The sequence below is a fragment of the Leishmania braziliensis genome, chromosome 32 (assembly GCF_000002845.2).
Source record: "Leishmania braziliensis MHOM/BR/75/M2904 complete genome, chromosome 32".
NCBI classification, from domain to species: Eukaryota; Euglenozoa; class Kinetoplastea; order Trypanosomatida; family Trypanosomatidae; genus Leishmania; species Leishmania braziliensis.
Genome location: NC_009324.2, coordinates 1,125,158 through 1,150,211, shown reverse-complemented (window position 1 = coordinate 1,150,211; position 25,054 = coordinate 1,125,158). Strand labels below are relative to the sequence as shown.

The 25,054-nt window shown below is 57.0% G+C and overlaps 7 protein-coding genes across 7 annotated transcripts; all 7 read left to right on the top strand.

The window, feature by feature from the left end:
- Positions 1–1,663: 1,663 nt before the first annotated feature.
- Positions 1,664–3,076, top strand: LBRM_32_3110 (phosphatidate cytidylyltransferase-like protein; the record flags this gene model as incomplete). Its single annotated transcript, XM_001567613.1, has 1 exon — positions 1,664–3,076. The coding sequence occupies one exon, from the start codon at positions 1,664–1,666 to the stop codon at positions 3,074–3,076; it is 1,413 nt and encodes a 470-aa protein (XP_001567663.1).
- A 1,962-nt stretch (positions 3,077–5,038) lies between these two features.
- LBRM_32_3100 (conserved hypothetical protein) lies at positions 5,039–7,276 on the top strand (the record flags this gene model as incomplete). The annotated part of the gene is made up of 1 exon (XM_001567612.2): positions 5,039–7,276. The coding sequence occupies one exon, from the start codon at positions 5,039–5,041 to the stop codon at positions 7,274–7,276; it is 2,238 nt and encodes a 745-aa protein (XP_001567662.2).
- A 1,777-nt stretch (positions 7,277–9,053) lies between these two features.
- LBRM_32_3090 (conserved hypothetical protein) lies at positions 9,054–10,958 on the top strand (the record flags this gene model as incomplete). Its single annotated transcript, XM_001567611.1, has 1 exon — positions 9,054–10,958. The coding sequence occupies one exon, from the start codon at positions 9,054–9,056 to the stop codon at positions 10,956–10,958; it is 1,905 nt and encodes a 634-aa protein (XP_001567661.1).
- Positions 10,959–12,150: 1,192 nt separating this feature from the next.
- On the top strand, positions 12,151–13,854 carry LBRM_32_3080 (conserved hypothetical protein; the record flags this gene model as incomplete). The annotated part of the gene is made up of 1 exon (XM_001567610.1): positions 12,151–13,854. The coding sequence occupies one exon, from the start codon at positions 12,151–12,153 to the stop codon at positions 13,852–13,854; it is 1,704 nt and encodes a 567-aa protein (XP_001567660.1).
- Positions 13,855–14,711: 857 nt separating this feature from the next.
- Positions 14,712–18,143, top strand: LBRM_32_3070 (conserved hypothetical protein; the record flags this gene model as incomplete). Its single annotated transcript, XM_001567609.2, has 1 exon — positions 14,712–18,143. One exon carries the CDS (start codon positions 14,712–14,714, stop codon positions 18,141–18,143), a length of 3,432 nt encoding a protein of 1,143 aa, XP_001567659.2.
- Positions 18,144–19,842: 1,699 nt separating this feature from the next.
- On the top strand, positions 19,843–21,069 carry LBRM_32_3060 (putative proteasome regulatory non-ATP-ase subunit; the record flags this gene model as incomplete). Its single annotated transcript, XM_001567608.1, has 1 exon — positions 19,843–21,069. One exon carries the CDS (start codon positions 19,843–19,845, stop codon positions 21,067–21,069), a length of 1,227 nt encoding a protein of 408 aa, XP_001567658.1.
- Positions 21,070–22,461: 1,392 nt separating this feature from the next.
- Positions 22,462–23,802, top strand: LBRM_32_3050 (putative RNA-binding protein; the record flags this gene model as incomplete). The annotated part of the gene is made up of 1 exon (XM_001567607.2): positions 22,462–23,802. The coding sequence occupies one exon, from the start codon at positions 22,462–22,464 to the stop codon at positions 23,800–23,802; it is 1,341 nt and encodes a 446-aa protein (XP_001567657.2).
- Between the last annotated feature and the right edge of the window lie 1,252 nt (positions 23,803–25,054).

The following is a 25,054-nucleotide window of genomic DNA, read 5'->3' as shown; positions in this document are numbered from 1 at the left end:
GGATAAAGGGAGCACCACGCCTTGTTTTCTGGTTTGCTTTCTCGAAATGCTTCAATCCAGCGATGATCGCATGGACTTGCTCAGCGAGCACTGCACGAGCGAATCCCCGCCGCTCTCTTTTCATCAGAGCTCTTCCCAGGCTCTGGAGAGCGACTCCTCTTTTCTTAATCGTTGTTGTTGTTTCTGGGGCTGTGAGGTTGCAGTGCCTCCACAGTTGTGTGACTTGCTCTCTTCTTTTGTTTCCGCATTCCACCCTACCTGATACTCGGTTTGATCACGGTGCCCTTTCGCTGCTTTACTGTTGGGCGTTTTCTCTGCGTTCTGCGGAACAGATATGCATATGTTTGTGTTTGTGGGCTTGAGCCGTGTGCGTGTGCCCATTATTTGGGCTTCGTCTTTCCCTTTCCCTTTCCATCTTTTCTTTTCTCCTTTTCCTTTTCTTGTCCCCTCTCGTTCACACTTTCTGATTGGGCTGATGGGTGGCGATAGTGGTAAGCTGCATCAATCTTGGTAAGTATGCATGTTTGCGCCGCGGTGTGGAGGCGCTTCCTCTCTCTTGTTTTCCTCGCTGCGCTCCCCGCCGATTTATGCCGCTCACAGGCGTTTCCTTCGATGCACCCTTGTGCCTGTGCCGCAACAGCGGTGCCCATACGATGCAAACCTCATCATGCGCTATGAGGGTGGTGTTTTCTCATTGTGGACGACGGCAACAAGGACGGCACATGTAGTTACTCAGCCGCCGCCTCCTTCGCGCTGACTGGGCCTTGCTCTCTCTATGTTTCCTTGATGAACTTTTCTCCATTATATTATCTCACTGGCGAGGGGGCACAACGTGGCACTTTGCTGAGTTGCGAGATGTTGTAGCGCGGCTGACTAACGCCTGATCAAAGAGATTGTTTAAACGAAGATGTGTGGGGATGTATACCGAAAAACGTGGCCCACCCGTACCTACGAAGACGCAGATACACCCCCCCTCCCCCACACACACACGTGCATCCTTGACGTCCCTTTATCCTTGAATACAACCTCATCACCGCTCTTGCCGTGAGGTGTGCCAGCTCGTTCCTCTTGCACCTCTCTCCCTTTCTCTCTCTCTCTCTCTATCCCCCAGCTCACTTCTCTTCCTGTTTTATCACTCTTGTGTATCTCCCTTGCAGTGTTTCGCTTTTGGCTGTAGGCCCGCACGCGACCCTCCTCCCCACCGACGAAGCAGCAACTACGCAAAAAGCTCCGTCCTTGACAGAGCGAAGGCGCAGACCATCGATTCACTGACACGTCCATAAACAAACAAAGGAGGAGGATTCGTAACAACTGCATAACAAACCGCGACCGCCGCCGTAGCCCTGACAAGGCGCGTACATGTGCATATTCCTCTCCCCCGTACTCCTTCAGGCCGTCCTCTAAGTTCTCTCGTTTATTCGCGTTGCTCTCATTTTTACATTGTCTATTTATGAGCACATGCTCGTTCTGTAGAGAAGTGTATGGGATCCTTGTGGGTTACACTGCAGGATTTCACTAGTGCATTTCTTTACCGCTCCCTCGCTGTTTTCTACGGTTGATGTGTACACGCGCGCTCGTTTCCGTGGACGCAAAGACACGCTCTTGCGATAGCGCGGGTTCTCCTTATTCGTTTGTTTCGTTCATCTTTTTCTTTAACTGAGAAATGACCGGCGAAGGGACGGCCACGGTGCCATCTGCCAAGGCCAGCCCGGCTTGCAACCTGATCGGCCTCACCAACATTCAAATTCGAACGGTCACTATCTGTATTGCTGGTCCCGCTGTCATCGCCTTTGGCGCCTACTCGTTGTATTGTGCAACACTGCTCGCCTGCTTCGCCATGTTCATATGCGGCATCGAGTGGAACGGAGTTAAGCGCCACCTCAAGGTGGCACTGCTCATGTCAATGAGAAATGCAGCGACGTCAACGTCGCAATCGCCTCACATCGAAGGGGAACCACTCTACCCCGAGGTGTACGCCCTGCCAGTGGTCCCCATCACCCTCTACAACGCTCTGAAGCACCTAGGCTGGGTGCTGCTGTCGTCTGCTGCCTACATTGGCGAAGAGGCGTTTCTTTTGATGCTCGAGTTCTGCTTCCTCGTCTTCGTCGTTGTGACGCTAGTGGCGCATAATCGTCTGAAGCTCAATGTGGAGCACGCGTTGGAGCGTCTGTGCCAGCAGCTATCCTTCTGCTTGCAGAACAGCTCACGGGGGGTGGTCGGCCACGTTGGTAGATGCGGTGGTGTCTTCACCGCCGCGGCAGCACTCAATGCTGGGCCGGACCTCTCTCTGGCAAACCAAAGAGAGACGAAGGAAGCGCTGGTGGCCAAGGCACAGCGTGACTACTTTCTCTTGACCGAACTGCAGATGATTGCAGAGCGGCAGCCAGCGGAGCAGCTCCTTGATTTCTGCCTCGACATTTTTGGCATGTTATGGATTGCTGGTCTCACTACCCCTCTTTGTGTGTACCACATCACGAACGTCGGCTTGCCGTGGGCTGCCTCAACGTTAATTAGCAACTTCGTGAACGACATTTTCGCCCTGGTGGTGGGGCGCAGCCTCAAAGCGCTGCGAGAGCGATACGGGCGGATCTACGACGTAACTAGCGAGGATCCTCCAGCCAGTGGGGCGGCGAACCAGCCGGGGAAGCGACCGCTAACGGAGGCGAGTAGGTTCATGCGGGTGCTGCTGCGCAGCCCACACCCGCTCTATCCTGACATTAGCCCGAACAAGTCAGTTGAAGGTGCTGCGGCAGGCGTGGTCATGAATGCAGTGAGCTTTGCTGGCCTCATGTTCTGGTTTTACCGGACGTTGTTTGCTGCACCGGCGCCAAACATTGTGAACCCCGCATACCAGAGCGTTGCTCTGTGGCTACTTCTCGGCGTCATCATGGGCGTGCTCGGCGTGTGCGGGGATCTACTGCAGTCCCTGCTTAAGCGTGCTGCGCGCTTGAAGGATACTGGCGTCATTATCCCCGGACATGGTGGCCTGCTGGATCGTGTGGACGGTATGTTACTTGTGTTTCCGTTCATGCACTGTGCCCTGCGTATCATAATGAGACTATCCAGCGACTTGTGAAATCATCGCGTTCTCTTGGAGGCGTAAGGTGAAGTTATGCAGACGCGCGCTTGCTAATGGCGTACTTACGACGCTGGCTGTGTCAGTCCTTACCGTTTGCTCAGGCTACTGAGGTGGCGATGGGAGGGATAGCTGGGAATCAACCGAATAATGAAGATAACTGAAGGCGCGTGTACCCCCGCTACGAGGAGTAGCTGAAGCCGCACACACAGGGGAGGCCTGATCACCTTTTTTATTTTTTACTGTTTCTTTTTCTTTTTTTTTTTTTTTCTTATTCTGTTAAAGGCAACCGTGGCAGACGGATGATATGAGGAGGTTGGTTGCAAGTGTCTACTGTGTGTAGCGTTGATGGTGATGCACTTGTGTGTGTCTCTCTCTGTCTCTCTCTGTCTCTCTGTCTGTCTGTCTGTCTGTGTGGGTGTGCACGTTTCTTTGTGTATGCACCCATATGTAGATGCTACCAGTGAATCGCCGCACAGGGGTGCACGTGAGGCCTCCTTCTACGGGGAAGCAAAACCAGCAGCACACACAAAAAAAACACACCGAAAAAAAAAACGGTGCCTATTCGCGGTGAAGGACCTCACCGTGACCTGCGTGTGTGTGTGTATGCGTGTCTTTGCATTAATTGCATTCGTCGTGAACAGAACCTGCACACGAGGATACTGTTGTGTTGATCTTCTTGACTGGTGACAGATGGGAGCGTAGGATTGTCATGTGCGTGAACCTTACAAACTACCCGGTGCGCTTCACGTATAATGGCGAGAGCGACCCGCTCTACTCCCTTGCGTTGTACGGCTTTATGTGTGGTTGCTGTGGAGAGAGGTGTACATCACGCTATTCCTCTCTTCCACCTGGTGACACAGTTGAAAAACACGCGTTACCTTCTGCAGCCCTCTTCATCACTCTTTTCTGTTTTCTTTCTCTCATCCTTCTTCCTCTCTTTGTCACCTTTCACGTGGAGCTTTCGTTTCAGCTGTCGTCGTCGTCTATGTGCAGGACTTCGGCCACCTCTCTGACAACGAGAAGGCACCCTCGCTGAAATTTTTCATGTTTATTGATTTACTATTTTTTTTTTCATTTGCTTTGCACACTTTCTTCTGATTTGGTCGTTTTTATTTGCTCTCCCAGTGCCAGACATCTGCCCACTCTCCCCCCCCCCCACACACACACCAGCTACCTGCATCGCCTCCGTTCAGTAACGTTCTGTGGCCTGCATCGGAGGCTCTGCATCTGACCTAAAGCAACAAAAAAGAGCAGCTGTGTAGAGGAATTCAGCGCAGGAGAAATAGTGCAAGAGCCCCATTTCTTCTACCGAGCGCGGAGTGGTTGTGTGATCCACTTCCGCACTCACGCTATTCTGACTCTCCTGCTTTCGCTTCTTAGCACACCCACTCGCCCAGCACCTGGTGTTCCTTTTTCGCGCTGCTCTTCATGCATGTCGACTGACCCCGCTTCCTTTCTTGACACCTTTCATTTGCTTTTCTACTCTTCTGCATCCATTGATCTCATCCATCACGTAGCGTACTTCCTTTAGCACTGCTGTCGCTACTTGTTTCCTCGTCGAACACTCTCACTGCCTCTACCTGTGTGTGCGTGTGTGCGTGTCGGCACGCGTGCACTTTTTCTGTTTACTGCTCTGCTGTTGTGTCCCCTCTCTTTTTTTCTCCTTTGTGGCTGCGTTACCCTACTCGTTTTGTTCTGCTCTCTTACGTTGCGCGGGTTTTCTTTGGCCCAGTGAGACGCAAGTACGTCGGTGGTGTGTGCTGGTGGGTCGTGGTACTCGCCTGAGCATCGCACTCTTTCTCTCTCTCTTACTCCTTGTCGCGTTGTGCAGCCGGTGTTTTGCCTCTGCAGACACATTTCTTCAGCTCTCGCTTCACTTTTCGAGTTACACAGCAACACACACCCACACACACACATACATATACATACCCCTACGTAGTTGCCGCTGGATCATTAAGAATGACTCTCACTTCTGCCGACTCGCCGCGGCACGCGGTGCCGCATGATGCACAGGAGTTGCACGACCGTGCGCACGTTTACCTTTCCTCTGTTGGCCCAACGCTGGATTCCATTGAAAACCTCCTGGCATTGTGGAACCGCCTCAGCGACGTATCCTCGACCGTTGGCAAGGTACCTGAGGGCAGCAGTTTTCGTAGTGTTCGCATCGACCCCTTCACCGTGTTCAAGTCCCCACCATTTATCTCGGAGGCGGAGATTGACCGCTCCGTCAAGCAACTGACCGCGAAGGAGCTGAAGGCCTTACACGACGAGTTTGAGCTCACCTGCATCGACGACTTTGTGTACGTGCACTCCGACGAGGACAGCGAGGCGGGTGCTTTGAGGAGAGCTCAGGCTTCTGTCCACACTGTGCACTTTGGCGACGATGCAGGAGGTGATAAAGAGGAAGGCGACGGACACTACAACAACAGGGGGGAAACAGTCGCTGCTGGTGTGGTGCAGAGGAAAGGCGTGGTCAATACGACGTCACCCAGATTGGACGCGGGATCATCAGCGCCTGCAGTCAAAGTTAAGTCTGCCTTCTCCGACATGTCAGCCACCTCGAGGGCGACCGCTCTTTTTGAAGGGAATGCGGTTACAGTCAAGGCCTTCCGAGACACTGTTAGTGATGGCGGTAGCGGATCTGATGGATCCTCAGCCCATTTCTTGACTCCTGGTGTTGCCCCGCCGATGCCTTCAGCTGATACACAAACGCCGGCGGTGATCTCGCTGGAGAAGATACCACCTTCCATGATCGCTGCCCGTGGGGAGGCGACGAATGGTGACGCCTCTGACCCCTCCTCGCGACTGGCCGCCACCTTCTCTGTTGCTGCCAACAACCCGTCTGACTTGCCCTCTGGATGCACTGTGGAACTCGAGTACACAGCGGACCACTGGATCCCCAACTCTACCCGGCGCGCGCTGCAGGAGGATGCAGGGGGTGCCATCACCGTAACCACCGCCACGACGAACATGGACACTATTCCCGCTGTGACGGTGGAATGCAGCGCGGCACCGGCAGCTGAGAGCACCTCTGCCAGCACCAAGGGGAGCGACGAAGATGAGGACGAAATCCGCTCCTTCACCACCTTCTCACGCATCGTGCTCGCCAATCATGCGCGGCGACTGCAGTCGCGACAAGCGGAGGAGGAAGCATCGCCGCACCCCTCAGCTCCGCAGCAATCGCTGACAGTTCAAGAGGGCAGGAGGACGGGTGGAAAGGCACAGTGTGCTACTGATCTCCCTCAAACAGAGAAGAGACCCGCTGCCGCGGCCGCACCAGTTTCTTCTACTACTGCCTTATCCTCGCATCCCGTGGCTACGACGAAGCCTGATGTCGCCCGTGAACGCAACGCCTTCGTCCGGATGCGCGTCCGCGACGTTCTCCTTGCCAACCGGGTGCGTGTCATGGACACGTCTGTGCTTGGCGCTGCCTTTTTTGAGAAGATGGAGACCACCTGGAGCGCTGCTGCCGACAAAACCACACCTATTCTGCAGAGACTCGATGCGCTTCTATGCGAGTCGAGCGCGCTGCTGCATACGCTGGAGGTTATGGACCATCAGGCGTACCGGGAGCGGGTCATGGACCCCACACAGTACCTCTGCGTCCCGCGCTACAGTGTCGCCTGCGCAGCGGCGGACTGCCATACACTTTTCTCCACCACTGTCACGCGTGTCATGTGCGGACGGTGCGGACAGTTCTTCTGCCCCAAGTGCTCTGCTGAGCGAGGGGTGGGGCCCGATGTGAAGTGCGACGGCCAGCGCTACTCGCTTGGCTGGGAGCCGCTGTGCCGCGTATGCTATCAAATGTGCCGTGACAGCCAGCAGAGGATAGTGGAAGAGCGCAATAATGTGCTGATGATCACGAACCAGCCTTTCAACGGCGTACAGACAGGGGAGGCGGCAGGCGAGGAGAGGAATGCGCATCACGCTTCTGCTGGAGAGATGAGCTTGAAGCAAGCGGTTCTCTTCGGTGCATATTGCGATGAGCACCGCTGTCTCAGCGACGGGCTTCCTCCCTTTTACGTGATTCATCGCAGCGCCAGCGAGACGGTGCACTTCTGGGATATCCTCGGCTACCACTTCGCCAAGACGCAGGGCACCCTTCGACGCGGCTGGCAAAACGCTGGCCACTTGGCGGCTCAAGCAATGAACAGCGCAGCACAAATGGTGTCGAGGCGAAAGGGTACGCTGCGGTAGCGAGTTCAGAGGCACAAGGGAGGGGGACACCATAGGCTCCGCTACCACAGCAGCACACGACTGTGCACACGAGAAAGTGAAAAAGGAAAACGAGTGGCGAGCACGCAGTAGAAAGGCACATCAGCATATCTGTGCTTGCGGCTGTCTGCGTGAGTCTCTAACCAACGAGGGTGGAGCACCAAATTCCTTAACCTTCACTTTCCCCGCCTCTATTGGTGTCTCCCGCTCTCTCTCTCTCTCCTTCTCTCGGTCGCTGTCTGCGTTCTTGTCCATGGATACCTACCAGAGCGAGCATGTCTATCCATCTGTCTGCCCCTATATGTACGCGTATAGCCTGCTTCAAACGAAGCGGAACAACAACAACAGCAGCATCGAATCAAAGGTGATCTTTTTGCTTCTCCCCAAGCTCTGTTGCTGGTGGTGGTGCTGTCCTTCCTGTGCCCTTGCAAGAGCGACTCTGTCTTGCGGGAGTGTGTGGTTTGTGCCTCTTCTCCCTCCCTCCTCTCTCTCTCCTCTGATCGTTCATGTTTTCCATGTTTCTGTTTTTTTTTTTTTTCTTCTCCCTCATTGCCTGTGCGTGCATTGGCCTGCCGCCTTCCAAGTGCTTCCTCTACCTCTGCTCGTGTTTTGCTCGCTTTGCCTTTTGCTTTCTTTTGCCATTTATTCTACCCCCTCCTCGCCCTTGCGCCTCTGGGCGTGGAGGACGCCCACATGTGTCTTTTTGCTTTTACGCGTCTGCGTGGTTGCAGGCACGTCCTCTGCACCGCGCTCTGACGATGGATGAGTGGCGTTGCGTCGTTGTAGATGCTGTCGTTGTGCGTATTGAGTGTTCGTTTCTCGCGTACCCACGCTGTTCTGTCTAGGCATACCTACGTTGCTTGAGTTTGCTTCTTCGAGTGGGGGACTTCAGGGTGGCAAATCAGAACAGTCACAGTCACACGCAATGTATATGCCTGCCATTTCTTTTCTCTGTCCAAAGGGAAAGCGAAGCAGGAGGCGTGCGAGTGGACCATCCGCGATGGATAGAGGAGCGGGTGGGGGAAATAGGAGGAGGAGGAGGCCTCCTCTTATTCGTCTGTGTGTCCGCCCCTCCCTCGCTGATCACGTCTCACAGCTCTGCTGAGAATCGAAAAACCATCCAAGAGACGAGACTGTAGCGAGGGCGAGAGGGTGAACAGGCAAGCAGGGGATAATGGGGTACGAAGGACGGAGGGCTCACACATGGAACCTTCTTTGCACGCACCCTCTCTTCAATCTCTCCTTCATCCTCGCCTCCGCATTTTTTCTCCTTTGCTTTGGGTGTCCACAGAGCAAGATGAAATGCATCCTGCCTGTATATGTGCGTGTGGACTCTGTGCTCCTGCAAGCCAACGTGCGAGTTCAGCCACGTGTCCATCCGTTAGTGTGAGAGCACCGAATTCAAATCGTGTCGCTGATAGTGTTTTGTGTTCGACTGTGCACCACTGTAAGTAAGATCTTCTTGCTTTCCTCTTTTTTTTTCTCCTGCGTCAGTTTCTCTCTCTTTTTCTCTACTGTTGGTCTCGTGCTCGTGCCCATCCTTGTATAGGTGTACTAGCGCGCCTCTCTCCCTCTCCTCGGAGACAATCAAGTACCACATAGGTACACACACACACACACACGATTCCGATTTGATATCCCCCCACCTCCCCTGCGGCGGGAAGAGAAGAGGCCGAACAGAAGGATAAACTCATCAATACTACTGGCGAGTGCACTTGTGTGAACCCCCTCCCCCTACCTACATCTCACGCAGACAAGAATGCCAGTGAAGCCGCAGTTCACGTGGGAGCAGACAGGTGAGGACGTTCTCCTGCATATCACCATCAAAGCCTGCAAGAAGGACGCGATTGATGTGCTGATTGCCGACGTTTTCGTGAAAGTCAATGCACCGCCGCAGTACTTGCTGGCGATCGACTTGCTGCACGAGATCGATGCCGCCAAATCAACACAGTACTTCACCGACGCGCAGGATGGTGTCATTCTGCACGTCAAGCTTCACAAGGCGGAGGAGGACCTTGTCTGGGACGCTCTTAGCATGCATCAGTCCACCATCGGCAAACAGGCAATGCTGCAGCGGCGACAAGAGTCGATGCGGAGGGCGGAGAAACGGTACCGGGAGCAGCTAGATGCACGTGTGACGCAGCGTGAGGCGGAGAAGCGGCGTATGCTGGAGGCCCAGTGGGATGTGGAGAGGGCGCAGCGCACGCAGATCGAGCAGCGGGCGAAAGCGGAGAAGGACGCCGCTGAGACTGAGCTATACGCGTGGGAGGACAGCCACGCGACTCCAGTAGTGGGCGTAGCTTCCGATTCGCCGTTGCCGCCTAAGAGCAGCACCCCTGCGGGTCCTTCGCCGTATTCGGCGGATATCTTCGCTGCTGCTGCTGTTGCTTCATCATTACCACCGCTGTCGATGCCTCAGGCTGCTTCTCTTGTGACGCCCGCGTCGTCCTCGTCGGCCGTCACGCCACCGACGATCCGGCAGGTGGACACCGTCAACGTCACCATCGACTTCACGCCAAAGACCTTTGCGATGCCGACGCGCTCCCGCGGGGATGAAGAGTACTACCGGCAAAGTCGCTACAAGCCGGTCTCGATTGAGGACACGCCAATGTTCTGGAAGGAAAGGGCAGACAAGTGCTACCGAGCGCAGCAGTGGAAGGCGGCCGCGAACGCGTACTCGGAGTCGATTAAGCGTGATGGCGCCTTCTTGACCTGCGTGATGAACCGGTCCGCGTGCTACCTGCAGCTGGCAGACTACAAGAGGGCTATCGAGGACTGTTCGCTAGCGCTGACAATGCTGGCCAACACACCGGCGAGCGAGGTGACACAGGAGCGGTACCGAGGGCTCATGATGAAGCTTCACTCCCGCCGCGGCGCCGCCTATTGCTGGGCAGATGACCTCAAGAGCGGCGTGGCGGATCTGCGCATGGCCGCCGCCTATCGAGACCTGGCAAGTGACGATGATGTAGCGGCCGACTTGGCAATGGCTGAGGCTCAGATGAAGGAGCGCGGCATCACCGTGGACGACGCGCGAGCTGATCCTCTCGCCACGCGGATGCAGGAGGCGGCGGCGCAGTATTACCAGGGCTCCTACGAGGCTGCCGAGGCCACCTATAGTGCCATCCTCAAGGAAGATCCGTTTCACATGAAGGCACAGGGAAATCTCGCAGCGGCGATGCTGCGTGCGGGTAAATTCAAGCAGGCTCTGAAGGTTTGCGATGACATCGTGCAGTTCTGTGGCGAAGTGGCTGCTGCGCTGGAGCAGCCCGGCGGCCTCGCGGCTGATCAGCTCGACAGCGACGATGAGGAGGACGAGGACGAGCCTGACTGGGCAGCGTCGAAGACAGTCACTGCGACGGAGGAAGCGGAGAGGGCAAGCAACAGTGATAACCTTATCCGTCAGCGCCGCGCCGCGGCAAAGAAGTTGGGCGAGCAGAGCGGCCACGTCTACATGCTTCTCAAGGCTTACGTGCGCATCGCAGCTGCTCTGTGTGGGATGAAGGAGTACCACAAGGCTCACGGCTATCTGGAGCGAGCGCTGCGCATTACGCCGTACGACAACGACTTGCGTGATGACTGTAACCGATTAGCTGAGAAGATTCGGATGGACACGCTCGTCGCCGTGTCTTCTGGCTCCGCACAGGCGCAGAGGGCAGCTGCTTAAGGGTACCAGGGCATCGTAATCTCCCTTTTTTTTTCTTTCTTTGCCACCCCCCTTTTGCGGTGCTCTGCGGCATTGGTGTAGTACCGCGACAGTTTCCACCTCTCGCCCAGACACACGTCCACCTGCTTCCTCATCTTCCATGTGCCATGGGCTGCGGAGGTGGTCGTCTTTCATCTCTTGCGTGTGGCCCCATTTTGTTGACGCCCTCCTACGCCTACACGTCTGTCTGCGCTTTGCTCAACTTCCGTGCCGTTCTTTCGCTCTCTGTTTTCTTTTTTCTCTCTCTTCTGCGGTTATGTACAGCCAGGCGTGTCAGGTGGACTGGGGGCCGACCACGAAGGCATAAAAAAGCGGAAGGAGGGATGAAGCGTTCCGATGCGTAGGGACAGCCACGTTGCCGCGCATTTTTGGCCACGGTGAACTTGCCTTTCTTTTTGTCTCCCCCTCTTTTACCACCTCTCGCTTTCTCTTTGAGTTCGACGACTGCCGCGATGTCGTTGCATCGATTGACTTATTTGCTCCTCTGATCCTCGTTTCTTCGTATCGGCTTGTGGATGATGTGCTGGCGGCCTACATGTGTGCGACATCGAGTAGAAGGGCTGAGTTGCAGTCACAACGGCTACTGTCGGCGGTGAGTATGCGTGGGTAAGTGTCAGTGACGATTCTCGCGGACTTAGTGGTCGCCTCCCCTCCCCCTCCACCCACACACAAGATCTACCGGTACCGGACTGCCCCAGAGCATAGATACATACAATGTCGCACCAGCCGACGTAGCGACAGAGTCCATCGAGCAACGGGAGGAAAGAAGAGTACATGTACTTCAGCTTGAGTAGCGTCTCATCGCCAGTGCCGTACACGCACCAGACCAGCGTTTTATGTGGTGTGCGTGGAGCGTATGCCAGCGGTCTCTCTCGTGCACTGACTCAAGAGCCGCTGCACGTTCTGCTTCAGCGCGTGCGTTTCTATGCTGGTGCTGCTTATGCAGAACGATCTGTCTCAACCACAGTGCTCCACCTCTCCCTCTCTCTCCACCCCTCCTTGCTTCTTACTCTTATCGCTGTTGCTGCTACCGCCTCTTTTCTCTCTCTTGTCCCCCCCCCCCCCCTCACGCACGCACGCACGCGGCGGAGAATTTGCTTCCTCCCCCACGGCATTTTTCCTATTTCGACCTTCGTAGTTGCTCGACACTGCAATGTGCGCGGAGGAGTACGGCGAAGGTGAGGTGCTCACGGGGGCGGAGCTCTACCTCTACCTGCTGCACCAAAACGAAGAGCAGCTGCGGCGAGCGCAAGAGAAGCTGCGCGAGTACGCGACCCTCAAGGACACTCTTCACGTCCTGACAGAGCGCAGCCGCAGACGCGTGCTGGCCCCTGTTGCTGGTGGCCTCGCCTATTATCCTGCGGAGCTGAACGCGACGAACACTATCTTGGTATTGCTGGGCGATGGCTGGTTCGCTGAGCGCAGTGCTGTTCAGGCAGCAGAAATTGCTGGTCGGCGCATTGACTTCTTGCGTCGGGAGACCGAAGTCCTGCAGCAGGAGCAGAATGCTCTCAGGGCGAAGCAGGAGCTATTTCTGTCGGAGCTGCCCGAGGCACAGGATGCTGTGGCGGAGTTGCTGGCGAAGAAGGAAACTCGAGCGGCGGCTGCCCCGTCGTTGTCGCAGCCTTCGCCTTTGTCGGAGGCACCGCAGCAGCAATCACAAGCTGCCGCCTCTTCCTCGGAGTCTGTCGCATCGGCAAACGCCCCTGACCGCTTTGAGACACCCGATGCGGTGTGTGCCCCTGCGTCTAATCACCTCGCTTCATTCGAAAGCTGCCTAACCCCACTCCCGTCGTCGACACCACCAACCTCGACAGCATCACCCCTGACCTCTGGGTTGCCGCTGGACTACTCCATCGACGTGGCGCTCACCACCTTCGATGAGCTGGATGAGCTCACAGAAGACGAGCTCATCGCACTGGAGGCCGAGCTGGGCGACCACGTCAACGACGATGACTACGTCGAGCGTATCATGACGGAGCGTATGATTGCCAAGAAGGAGAGGCGCATCCGCACAGAGCTGCAGAGGCGAAGTAGCGCTGCTGCTGAGATTGACGAAAGATCAAAGGCAACAGAGGGCGCACCCGTGCCCACCTCACCCCCCACTTCGGCTCCGGCAGCGGCGCCTATTGCCACAGCTGCTCTCCAGTTACATGGCGCTGCGCATGCCACTGTCACCAGCACCGCCGACAATAGCCGATTATCGACTGGTAGAGGAGAGGCAATAGTGTACCAAACCCCCGGCGACATAGGGTGGACAATGGTGCAATCGCTGGCGAAGCCCAGCGCAGGAACTGGCACGCTTCCGACAGTGCAGTCGGCGGCCTCCTTATCACCTAACGAGATCATCGATGGGTGTGCACCGACGTCGTCGCCTTCGGCGACTGTTCTCACCTCTGCACGGCCCCTCGTTACGGCAACGCTGACCAAGGCAGATGTCTCGCCTGAGGCCTCCTCTTCGGCCTCGGCCGCAGCGCCGTCTCCCCGGAAAGAGAAACACGTGCGATTTGCTGCGGACGTGGGGTATGTGGGCGGCTTGTCCATGGCTGCTGCTGTGGCTGCGGTCAAACAGCCCCAAGTGACCACCTCCGGCGAGCTGGGCTCGTGCAATGAGTTTATTAGTTCTGAAACAGGTCCAGGATACCCCCCGTCGCTGCTGCGGAGCACTTACACTATCGGTGACATTGTGGAGCGCAAACAAGGGACGGTGGGTTGTGATGGTGGTGCTCTCGCTGGTGTTGCAGCGGGTAGTGACGTCGAATCCGCCCTGCCACTCCCGCCGTTTCTTCCTGGTCAGCTGTGGAAGTCAAAGCGCAAATCGCTCTTCATGCGTGAGCTGGAGGGCGACGGAGCGTGAAGCAAGCGTGGGTGTGCGTTGGTGTGTTGGCCTGTGGGATGAAGTGGGGGGGTGGACCAGTGGGCCACCCCCATCTGCATTCCCCTAAGATGTCTCGCTAACTTGAGGCATACGCAGAATCACCGCAGTACACCTTCCATTACAACGGCGTCGCCGTGCTTGAGGTATGTTGGTCTTACTGACTGTGTGCGCTGGGTGTGGCGCTTTGCTTTATCTCGCGTGTACACCCGTAAGGGATCGATATGGGACTGTGCGAGTACAGGTGTATATTTGTGTGTAAGCGCCTTGTGAGGAAGGGGCCCACATACCCGCAACTGCGCTGACCACCTCTGTTTTTCCCTCTCTTTCCCCTCTGTCGCTCTCCGCTTTTCGCCATCAACACTCCGAGAAGCTCACGTGCGAGCTCCATGCTCTTCACCCCAATCTAGTCTCCTTCACCCCCCCCTCTCCTTCACCCTTCTTTGCACTCTATCCCAGTGCGGTGTTTCGTGTGACCTCGTCACTCTTGCTACTCGACCTCCCACGTCCGTCATTGAGCCTCGCCCTATCCCTCGCGTTATCCACCATAAGCACCGCACATTTGCGTATTAGCCTGCGCTCTAGGAAGAGACACACGAGGCAAGAGGGATGGGGACCCACAAAGAGGTCCGCGCATCTCCCCCTTCAATGCTCTTGTGTGTGTAGCGCAGGTGCTGTGCTGTCCGCATCTTTTGATTGTGTGCCCCATTCTTTTCTCTCCTCGCTGCTTGCTGCCGCACAAAGGTGGTCAGTCTGTGCCGAGGGAACGGCCAGAAGGGGGAGGGAGGAGGAGAAGCACAGGAAGTGTCTTCGCTGATTTGGGAATTGTGGATAGCTTGATGGAGGCAGTAGGCCCACCACCACGCGATGGCGCGGCCGCCACTGTGTCGTTGGACCGGTGCTGTGTTTCCGTTCCTGCTCACGCCATGCACGCCGTTTCACTTGGCGAGAGCGACGACCACAGCTGCGGTGATGGGGAGCAGTTTTACACGGCAACCGTTAACGTGAACCCCACTTCTTCTAGTCCTCACACCCTCCCTCGAATAGAAAACCACGAGAGCCATGACGCCAATACACTTATTGTGACTCCTGCTGCTGCAACCGAGACGTCAGGGATGCTCACCTTAGAGGAGATTCTGGATGGGCCTGCCAGCTGCCCAAGCTCCACCAGTGCGGCGCCAACGGATTTGGCGATGAACAGGCTTCTGACAACAACACAGAGGGACAGTAGAGACAAGCAGAAGGCACCGCCTGCTGCTGGCCCTGCGTATGCGGAGAAAGATGCCACCGCAGCGGCTTTGACTGAACACTCGAAGGGGGCGAACACACCTACTGAGCTCTCTGCGGTAGCGAATCTCGCTCCTCTTTCCTCTTCCTCTCGAGCAGTACATTCGGGCAGCTCAGTCGTGGCGGCCCCTGCATACTCTCCTGCCCCTTCTGCGGGCTTGGCGAGCAGTGGGGCGCCTCTCTCCGTGCTCACCACACTTCCTGCGGACCTCCTCGTTGCCACTGCGGCGGAATCATCCACATTGAAATTATATCAGGAGACATCCTCGCCGCATGCTAACCACGACGCCACCGCTGGTCTGCAAGCGGCAGAGGCCGGCAACGTCGCGGGTCACTCCCCGATTGCCAAAACACTAGCTGCAAAGGGGGAGGGGTCATCAAGGCCACTAGTGCGAGCTACATCCTGCTCCGCTGCGCGTGCGGTGCGGCGGGAGGTGGTGGGTCGTGAGCACAACTCGTCGGAAGCAACCGTGTCGAAGAGGGAAAGAAAGACTGGCGGCGTCACGACAGCGTACATTGCCGCGCTGCTGCGCGGCATACTGGGCACTTCCCTGCCCGCGGACAGAGCGGTGATTCATTCGCGCAAGACGTGTGCGGTTTCCACAGCTCCGCCACCAATTGCCTCGCTCGACTTGCCTGTCGGGTTGCTCGTACTGTACTGCGCCGCCGAGGAGACGTGTGCTGCGTTAGAAGGCGAAGGAGCTTCCTCGATTACCTCCACCGCGGCCACCTCGGCCTACTCGCTGCTTTATATTCTAGAGCAGATCTCTGAAGCTCGTTGCCGCGATCACCGGCAAGCAGCACTAAAGCAGGCAAGCGAGCTGGAGCAAGCAAAGTGTGAGGAGCTCTACAAGGCGGCAGAAAAGAAGCGCGCTCTGCACGCTGCCCATCAAGCCGCGCGTGCACAGGCGGTAGAGCAGGAGGAACTTGGCGCCTGCACGTTCCACCCGGCTGTGTCGGAGGCGGCGCAGCGCATGAAGGTGACGGGGACGAAGAACTTCATGCAAAGGTGCATGGATTGGAAGGCACAGATGGACCGCCGGCTGCGCCAGAAGTACGACCAGCGCGCTGAGGCGGAGGCGGAGCAGTGGACTGCAGCCGCAGCGCAGATCGGCATATTAGCCCCTGATGGGGTGGTCACGGAGGGCAGCCGACGCCTACTAGCAGAGCCGAGTGTGCAAGAACGACTCAAGTCCCGGCCGTGCTTGTGGGAGGCAAAGCGGCCCAGTGAGAATCTGTGGGAGGCTGGGGTGAGTGTTTTTGTGCCCGCACACGCGCCAACTGATACCGCAGCATCATTTCCGCACCCGCTCGGAGCACCAATTACTTCTTCGATTGTGGAGGATCAGGAAGCCGTCTTGCGCGACTTGCGCCGCCCCGGCACTGGGGAAGGAGTGTCGTGTGATCCCTCGCTGCTGCAGCAGCTGCAGGGCACGCCTCCCCCTCGCGCGTCCAAAAGTAGTGGGGGCACCGTGAAGGGGTTCCTGAGACGTGTCGAGCAGGACGCGAGGCGCCGCGAGCAGACCGTGGCGAAACTGCGGGCGCGTTATCACAACCCCGACACGGAGCGCTTTGAGGGTGGAACAGGGCAGCCGCTTTTTCAGCCCAACGCGATGCCGACGGCATGGAAGGACGGACACCGCGTGAGCTACGACGATCTGTCCAAGGAGGAGCAGGAAAGCTTTCGCGCAGAGCTGCGCCGAGCCGGGCTTGACTTTGTGCTGTCGCACTACCTGCGAGAGCGGCAGAGGGAGAAGCAGCAGGGTGTCACCGACAGTCCCCAGGAGCCATCGGCGATGGAGCAAGGCGACGGCGCCGACACCACCGAGGGAGGCACGGTACCGCGGCACTCCACCTCGTCACAGTCGCACGGGCACATCATGGCAGTGACGCATCACGCTCGCTTCATGGCGTCGCTTGAGGCGGCGGTGGAGCGAAAGAAGAAGAACTTGGAGCGCCTGCGAGCCCAGGCAACAGCGGAGGAAACCTTCCACCCGCAAATCACCAAGCAGTCAGTGAGGATGGCGCTGCACAAAACAGGCGGCACACCAATCTATGGGCGCCCAGTGGAGCCCAGGAGGGAGGCGAGCGCCTCAGGTGCGCGGTTGGAGAAGTCACCACAGCAGACCTCTTCCTCCTTTCCCAAAGATCGGCCGCTGCCCGAGGTGGCAAAGCTTTTCCTTGCCCGAAGCGGGAAGTGGATGGAGTCAAGGCAGCGACGGCTGCAGCATCTCGCCGAGATGGAGGAGGAGCGGCGCTACGCCGGGTGCACCTTCACCCCGAACTGCCACTTCACGGACACGCGCGAGATGACAGGACCTCCTCTCGGCGTGGAGGCAGGCCTGACAGGTGCGTCGTCGCATACGGACCCATCGTTGGCGCCATGCATGGCGGGTGGTGAGGTCAAGGACCATCGGGGAGCTTCTCAATCCCATGTGCGGCCACGGAGTCTGATGGCATCGGCGGCGGACGTGCGCGTGATGAATGAGCTCGAGCTCCTCCGCTCTGGTGCCGCCTACCGGGATGAAGACTTTGTTCAGGCTGTTTGCGAGCGAAGTGGGCTGGCCGACGCGAGGCGGGCCATGGCAAACCTGTCTCTCCACTCTGCGCCGCGCCTGTCGAGAAGCCGCAAGGACGCCCGGAGGGCATCGAAACCAACTCACCAGTCTTCCGTAAGTTTGCCACAGTCGCCTCTCTCCCCTATTCTCCAGCGATCCGAACGGCGATCCGCCTCTCCATATCTGCTGCCGCGTCGAGACACCCGCGCATCGTTTTCACTCTTCCAAGGCAGCGTGCCGAGGTCAGCACCAGCGCACTTGCAGACCGAGTCGACGCAGACACCGATGCGTCGTTCCGTAGCCGGGGGCGCTACAGCGGTTCTCTCTGGCGCTCGCGACTCCGTATCGAGTTTTGCGCCGGTGGAGGATCCGTGGGCGGCGCTTGACGCGCAGATCGACGCTATCCTCAAGCTTCGCAGGCGCTGACAACGGAAGGTGAGAGGGATGGTGTCCATGTCGTATCCATATTCTGGCCTCTCCCTCATCCTCATGCTGCCGCTCATGGCTTCTCTGGGTGCGTGTGTGTGTTTGTTTGTGTCTGTGTTCTTCTGGCCCCCGTGTCGATCAGCTTCTGCTGGTCACGTGCTCTGTATCACTGCAATCTGCTAGAGACAGCGAGGCACTTTCCACCTACGCAGCGACCACCGAAGAATAAAGTGCCTACTGCCATTTTGCTGCTTGCCGTCTTGCTTCTCACGCTCCATCCTTCGACTCACGTGCCTGCGCGAGTCGAACAGGAGAGGAGAAGGGCCAAACGTAGCGCGCATGTGTCTGTCTCCCTCTCTGTGGCTTAATCCTGGATGACTATGTACCATTTTCCCCCTTTCGTTTGCTTGTTTACAAGGTCACTGCGCGAATGGGTAACGAAGGGGGAGGTGTGTGTGTGCGCGCGCGTGCTGCGGAGGCTGGCTACTGAGTGTGGCAGAGTGTTATCAGTTGCGGCATCTGCGTGTCATCTGCTCTCTTCTCCCGGTTTCCGTTTCCCCACCCTCTCTCCCTTTCTCCTTCTTTCTCACTCAGTCGTCAGATCGGAGGGCTCAGCCTCCCCGGTAGGTCCACCCTGTACTCTTGTATTCTTTTGCCAAAACTTCCTCGCTCCGTTCTTCGAGAGCTCCCCCCCCTTTCCATGAAGTGGGAACGCCTACCTTCTCCTAAACGCAGTCATCGCTTCTGTTCTGACCTCCATTGCACGTCACATGGCCTGCGTGCTCGCGTAGATGAAGGATTGAGGGAGTGCGAAGGCGAAGCGGAGGCAAAAGGGCTATAGAGAAAATACCTCAGCGACGGCGATTGCTGCTGAGGAGCACCAGAAGGGACTGCTATCTTGCTCTTCCTAAGGGTTTCTCTTTTTCTCTGTGCGTGTATATGTGCACACGTTCTCGAAGAGGTTGGTGCAACACCTTTCCGTGCTGCAGGCGCACATCTCCCCCTCACACGCAGGGATCTATCAGTGACGCACAGACAGGGAAAGAAGAGCAGTATAAGCGGTTTGGTGCTTATTCAGTCTATTCCACCCACTTGACGTTCCTCTGCCCATCCATCTTCCCCCTTTCACGCTTCTTTCTCCGCATCCTACACCGTCTACTGCCCGCTCTTCGCGTTCCTCTCTTCGGTCGCTCTTTACTTTCTCCCATCCTCTTCTTATCGACATAGTGATTGTGGCGCTTTACTACCTCACCTCACTCGCCCCCTCAGCTGTCCCGTTGTCTTCCCTTCATGACCTCGTCGTTTGATTTGGCTTCAGTCCACCACACTTTTTCATACACTTTCCACCAGCACGCACACCGATCAAAGTCCCCTCCCCCTCCCCCCGCCACCGCCCCTCTCGCCCCTTTACGCGCGCCACAATACGGAGACAGACAGACTCGAACGCAGAGCCGTCCACATCCGTTCTCACAGGTACGAGAGAAAGAGAGAGAGAGAGAGAAGGCCCCTGCCACCCCTTTTCTTTCGTGCATTGCGTGCCCAGGGCTGGGGATCAGTTGCGTATTCGACCGAGACGTGGTCGCTCTCTGATTTTCTTTCGTCGCAGACTTCTCCTAAGTGACGCAGACACGCCCAGGCTAAGACACGGCAGTTGCAGGGCTCCGAAGCGTGAAAGAAACAAAACGAAGATAACACGCCAATGTCATCCCCGCCACCCCCGCGTAATATCGAGGAGGACCTCCAAAGGAATGAGGAGGAGGAACCCGCGCCAGAGGTGGACGATGCCGATATCCCGGTAGACCCGCTGCTCACGCTGCTGTATATCCGGCACACGCTGACTTCGCCGTGGAGTTCCTCTGAGGAGCGCGAGGCGGCCAAGACGGCGCTGATGGAGGAGATGGAGAAGCACAACATGGCACCCTACATTCGGTTAGTCTGCGAGGCCCTCGGGGTGCCTCTCGATGAGTCGAAGCTGGCAGAGATGGACGCCATCAACGCCAAGAAGGTGGCTGCCTTCGATGCGCGGCTTAAGGATGCGGTCGACAACCTTGGCGACACAGAGGTGCGCGACGTGCTGCAGGCCAAGTGCGACCACTACGCCCGCATTGGCGACCTGGAGATGTGCATGAAAACGAACGAGGAGTGCGCCGCCAAGACGCTCGCAACGGGCCCTAAGCTGGACCTGTACTTCCAGCGCATTCGTCTCGGCATTGCCTTTTCGGACAACGATATTGCCGCCAAGGGTATCACGGACGCGCATCGTCTCATGAAAGACGGCGACTGGGAGCGCCGCAACCGCTTGCGCGTGTACGAGGGCATCTACCACGTGTTTATTCGGGACTTTCAGCGTGGATCGGCGCTGCTGCTCGACTCCATCACGACGTTTGCGTCTGGCGAGCTGCTGACATTTCAGGAGTTTGTTTTTATTACCGTAGTCGCGAGCCTCCCGGTGCTCAGTCGACTGGAGCTGCGCAGGCGTATCGTGTATAGCCCCGAGGTCAACCGCACCAGCGTCGACGACGTGCGAGACTTGGTCAACTCGATCTACGACTGTCAATACAACAAGGTCTTCCCCAATCTGGAGGTTGTGTGCCAGCATCTGCGTAAGGTCGTCTACCTCTCTCCACACGTGAGCTACTTCTTCCGCGAGATGCGGGTGCTCATCTTCACGCAGTTCCTGGACTCATACAGTAGCGTCACATTGGAGTCGATGGGAGCCGCTTTCGGTATTCCGGTGCCGGCGCTGGACAGCATGCTGTGCACACTGATCTCCAACGAGCGTATTGCATGCAAAGTGGACCGTGTCGACGGCAGCGTCGAGACGTATCGCGGCGATACGACGAACTTTGACTACCATCGCATTGTGAAGAGCGGCGACCTGTTGCTGAACCGCATTCAGAAACTCTCTCGACTGGTCGACATGTAGAGGTGACGTTGCCATAGTGGCATGTGTGTCACATTTGTGTCCGTTGGGCTCAATGCGCATGTGGGTGAGTGCCCGTGTGTGTGTGGCTGGCAGAGAGAGGGTGAGGGGGCGAAGCACGCGCAAGTGGAATGTGGTGTGGCGGAAGCAGAGGTCATGAGGAGACGGGGCAGGAGGCAGGGGAGGTGGGGGGGGGGTGACAAGCGGATGGAGAAATGTGTGACTTGTTGGAAACAAACGCCCCCCCCGCACACAGAGGGCTGGGTAAGGGTGCAGAGGTGCCGGGTAGCTCTCCTTCTCTTGCCATCACCCACCCTCCTCTCTAACCGCCTTCCCACCATTATTTATCAACCTTCCCGCCGGTGCCACCACATTTTCTTGTGTCTTTTCGGTCTCTCTCTCTCTTGCACACCTCATCTTGTTGGTTCACTAGCCTAGCAGGGGTAGTGAGGTGCCGGAATGAGGAAGGCGCGGGTAGCAGCGAGCACGTTGGCATAGCAATGTGCATCATCTCTCGTGCTTTTCCCTCCGCACCATTTTTCTATTTTTTTTTTTTTGTCTTTTATCTTATCTGTGGTGTGTATGCGCTTGATGTGCGCCTACGTGTGTGACACGGAGCTTCCAGCAAGTATTGAAGCAAAGGAAAAGTAGGAATTAACAGCGACACGGGCAAGGGGAGGGGGAAGGGTGTGAGGGTCTAACAGGGCGTCTTGTGCGCGATGCCCAGGGGACTGGAGTTTCTCCCCCCTCTTGCACTTCTCCCTATCTTAGTAGTCGGCTCGCTCGTTCTCTCACTGTGTGTGAGCAATGCGTTTGCTTCTACACCACTAGCTGTCCATCGGCGGCAAAGAGGAGCCGGGGGTAGTACGCACACTAAGCAGCACTCTTTGCCAACGTTTTCCGGATGGGTTTGACACGAGGTGCGCGGTGAGAAGGCATCGACGCCGCCGACGCCTTCTCCCCTGCGCTGCCACTTCAATCTCTCTCTCTCTCTCTGTATAGGTGCCTTCCTCCCTCTCTTGTTGTTCACTCTTCGCTTCTCTTTCCGGCGCCGCCTCGTTGCCCCTCCCCTTTTTTATTTTTTTCTATATTTTGGCTGCTGCGCTGCGGCCATTCTCACACACTCGGCCGGTGAACGATGTGGACTCGCACACGCCTCTCTTCAACGCCTTCTTCGTCTTGTTTTTTTTTTCTTTTATTGCGTAAAGGAAGTGTATTTGTCATCGAGGCTGTGGTGCTGCTAACCTTTTCTTCCACTGCCTCCTCCACATCAGACATCTGTCGCACGCGCTACTTCTCATCGACGCGTGCCTTTCTCCTTTCACACACAGAAGCGGCTCCCTCCCTCACTCTACCCCTCTCCACATACAGGCCGAACAAAACTGAAGGTTGGCAATGCCGAAGGGCACAGTGAAGCGCAAGGCGACACCGTCGTCGTTGCGCAAAAAAAAGGCCCAGCAGCGCATTCGCAAGCAAATACGCACCAAACTGCAGAAGAAGAAGCCAAACTGGAGGACGGCGCTTGTGAAGGTGTACATGGGCGGGGCCAACGGGCTGAAGGACAAGAGGGATAGCCGCAAGCGCCCCCGCAGCGGTGATAGCGACGATGCCGAGGAGAACACCTTCAGTTTCAAGCGTGACGGCCAGGACGAGGACGGCGAGGTGCAAAGCGATGTCGATGAAGAAAAGGAGGAGCGGCTGAATCAGCGCGACCCGCTCGAAACGCAGCTGTTTCTCAAGAACCTGCCGCTCGATACGAGTGAAGAGGAGCTGATGACGTACTTCAAGACCCACTTTAGCCCTGTCAAGCGAGTGCTGCTGATGCGCAACCGCGTGAGCAAGACGCTCTCTGGTACCGGCTTCGTACACTGCGGCTCTGCTGAGCTGGCGGGGAAGATCTTCGATTACGCTCAGCAGAACGCGCGAGAGGTGTCGGCGGTAGGACGAGATGAGATGAAGGCGCAGACCGAGGGCCTCTCTCATCACCAGGCGAAGCGGCTCGTGCACAAGATGCACACTGACTCCTTCGTTGTCCGTGATCCGTTCTTCATGATGCGCGACACGAAGTTTACTGTGCTGCGCGTGCTGTCGAGATCTGACACCCAGGAGGCGGTGAGTGCCCAGCAAAAGAAGAAGAGACGCACCAAGGTGGCAGCGGACGATCCGCGCAACTTGTACCTCTTGCAGGAGGGTCTGGTGCTGCCAGATTCCGCTGCAGCGAAGGGTCTGCACCCGCGCTACCTGCAAATGATTTCGGACGACTACGCCGCACGTAAGCAGCAGCTGACCAACAGCAACTTTTTTGTTAGCAAGACGCGTCTCAGTGTGCGCAATCTGCCACGCACCATGACAGAGAATGACATGCGCCGCCTCTTTGCTGAGCAGGCGCGCACCTATCTGAAGAAGCACCCAGAGGACATAGAAAAGGGCAAGTGGGGTAAGTACGGCCCCATCCGCAATGTGAAGCTGCTCAAGGACACGGCTGGTGTGTCGCGCGGGTACGGCTTCATTGAGTTCGTGAATCACAACGTCGCCCTCAACACCCTCCGCATGCTCAATAACAACCCCACAGTTTTTGGCGATCAGCGGCGGCTTATGGTCTCCTTCGCCATCGAGAACACGTGTGCATTACAGAAGCTCCAGCGCATGAAGGAGCTGAAGCACGCACGCTTGGCTCGCGGGCCGAGCGACGGCCGCGCTCTTGCCGTGCCGCTCAAGGCAAAGAGGAGCAGTTAGTACCTTTCTGGTGTTTGCATTGCTCTGGCTGTAAAGGTGTATGCTTACCCGCGCGTGGGTGGGTATTGGGTGCTGTTTTCCTGGCGTCGATCAAGCGCATAATGTAACAAGCACATATAGAGGGGGATAAGGAGGAGCGGTGAGGCATGCATGTCATCGGCAATGCGTGCACACCGAACGTACTTTTCTGCATTTTACGCAACACAATGTATGTGCGTGTTTGTGCGCGCGTGTGTGATCTGTATGAGTACATGCGAATTTTGGGCATGTTCTTGCCTATATCCACCCCCTGCCCCCCCCCCCCCCCCTGTCTCTGTGTCTCTCTCTCTCTCTGCGCTTCGAGTCTCTTTCCCTCATGCGTGTGTGTGCGTGTGTGTCTCCCTCTCTCCCCTACTTCTAAAGACGCGTGTCTCTGTGTGTTTTGCCTCTCCTTTCCTCTCTTCTCGTGTAATGAGCTCCGCTTGTCCATTCACCCCTCCCCCTTTTCGTTTCCCCCCTCTCTCTCGTGGCTTTCGCACGCACGCACTCTCTCTCGTTGCAAAGGTTTCCTACACTGATTGTAGGTATGCCTGCACGAGCGTTGCTTCCTCTCTCTGCGTGTGTGTATTATCTAACCTGTGAGGGGAAGGACACGTGTGTCAGTGCGCGTCGGTGCGCTTCTGTGCGTCTTTCTCCTCGAGAGTTGAGGGCACCTGAAGAGAAAAAGACGAACCAATCAGATCATCGGTCACTTGTGCGCCCTTTCCGCTTTTCTAGGCCGTGACGCCCAGATGGGGTGCTGCAGGTGCGCACACCTGGTCTTCCTACGAAGAAACCAGTCTAACAAATGTTCTACCTCACTGTGGATCGTTGAAGGGCGAGCTGGAAGGGGCGGTGCCACTCCACTTTTGACTGTGCGTGCGTGTGTGCTTGGCCATATGGGCGATTAGCCGATGCGTAGGTGAGCCCACCTCCTTAGAAGGGAGGCGATTACATCGTCTCTCTGCCTCTCCGTCTCTCTCCAGTCTCGAGGTGGTCGCAGTGCAGCCGCCGCCACCTCTTTTCTGCGGGCGTTGTCGTCCGCGTCTGCGTCAGTCTCCTCTCTCTCTATACACATGCGGCATTCTTTCCTACTCTCGCTTCATACCCCTCTTCCGTCATTCGCGCCTGCACATTTTTCTATCGTGTTGCTGTAATGTTTGTCTGCGCTCGCTCATGGCCTCCAACCGTCTCTCTCAAGCTACCCCCTCCCATACACACACACCCACACACA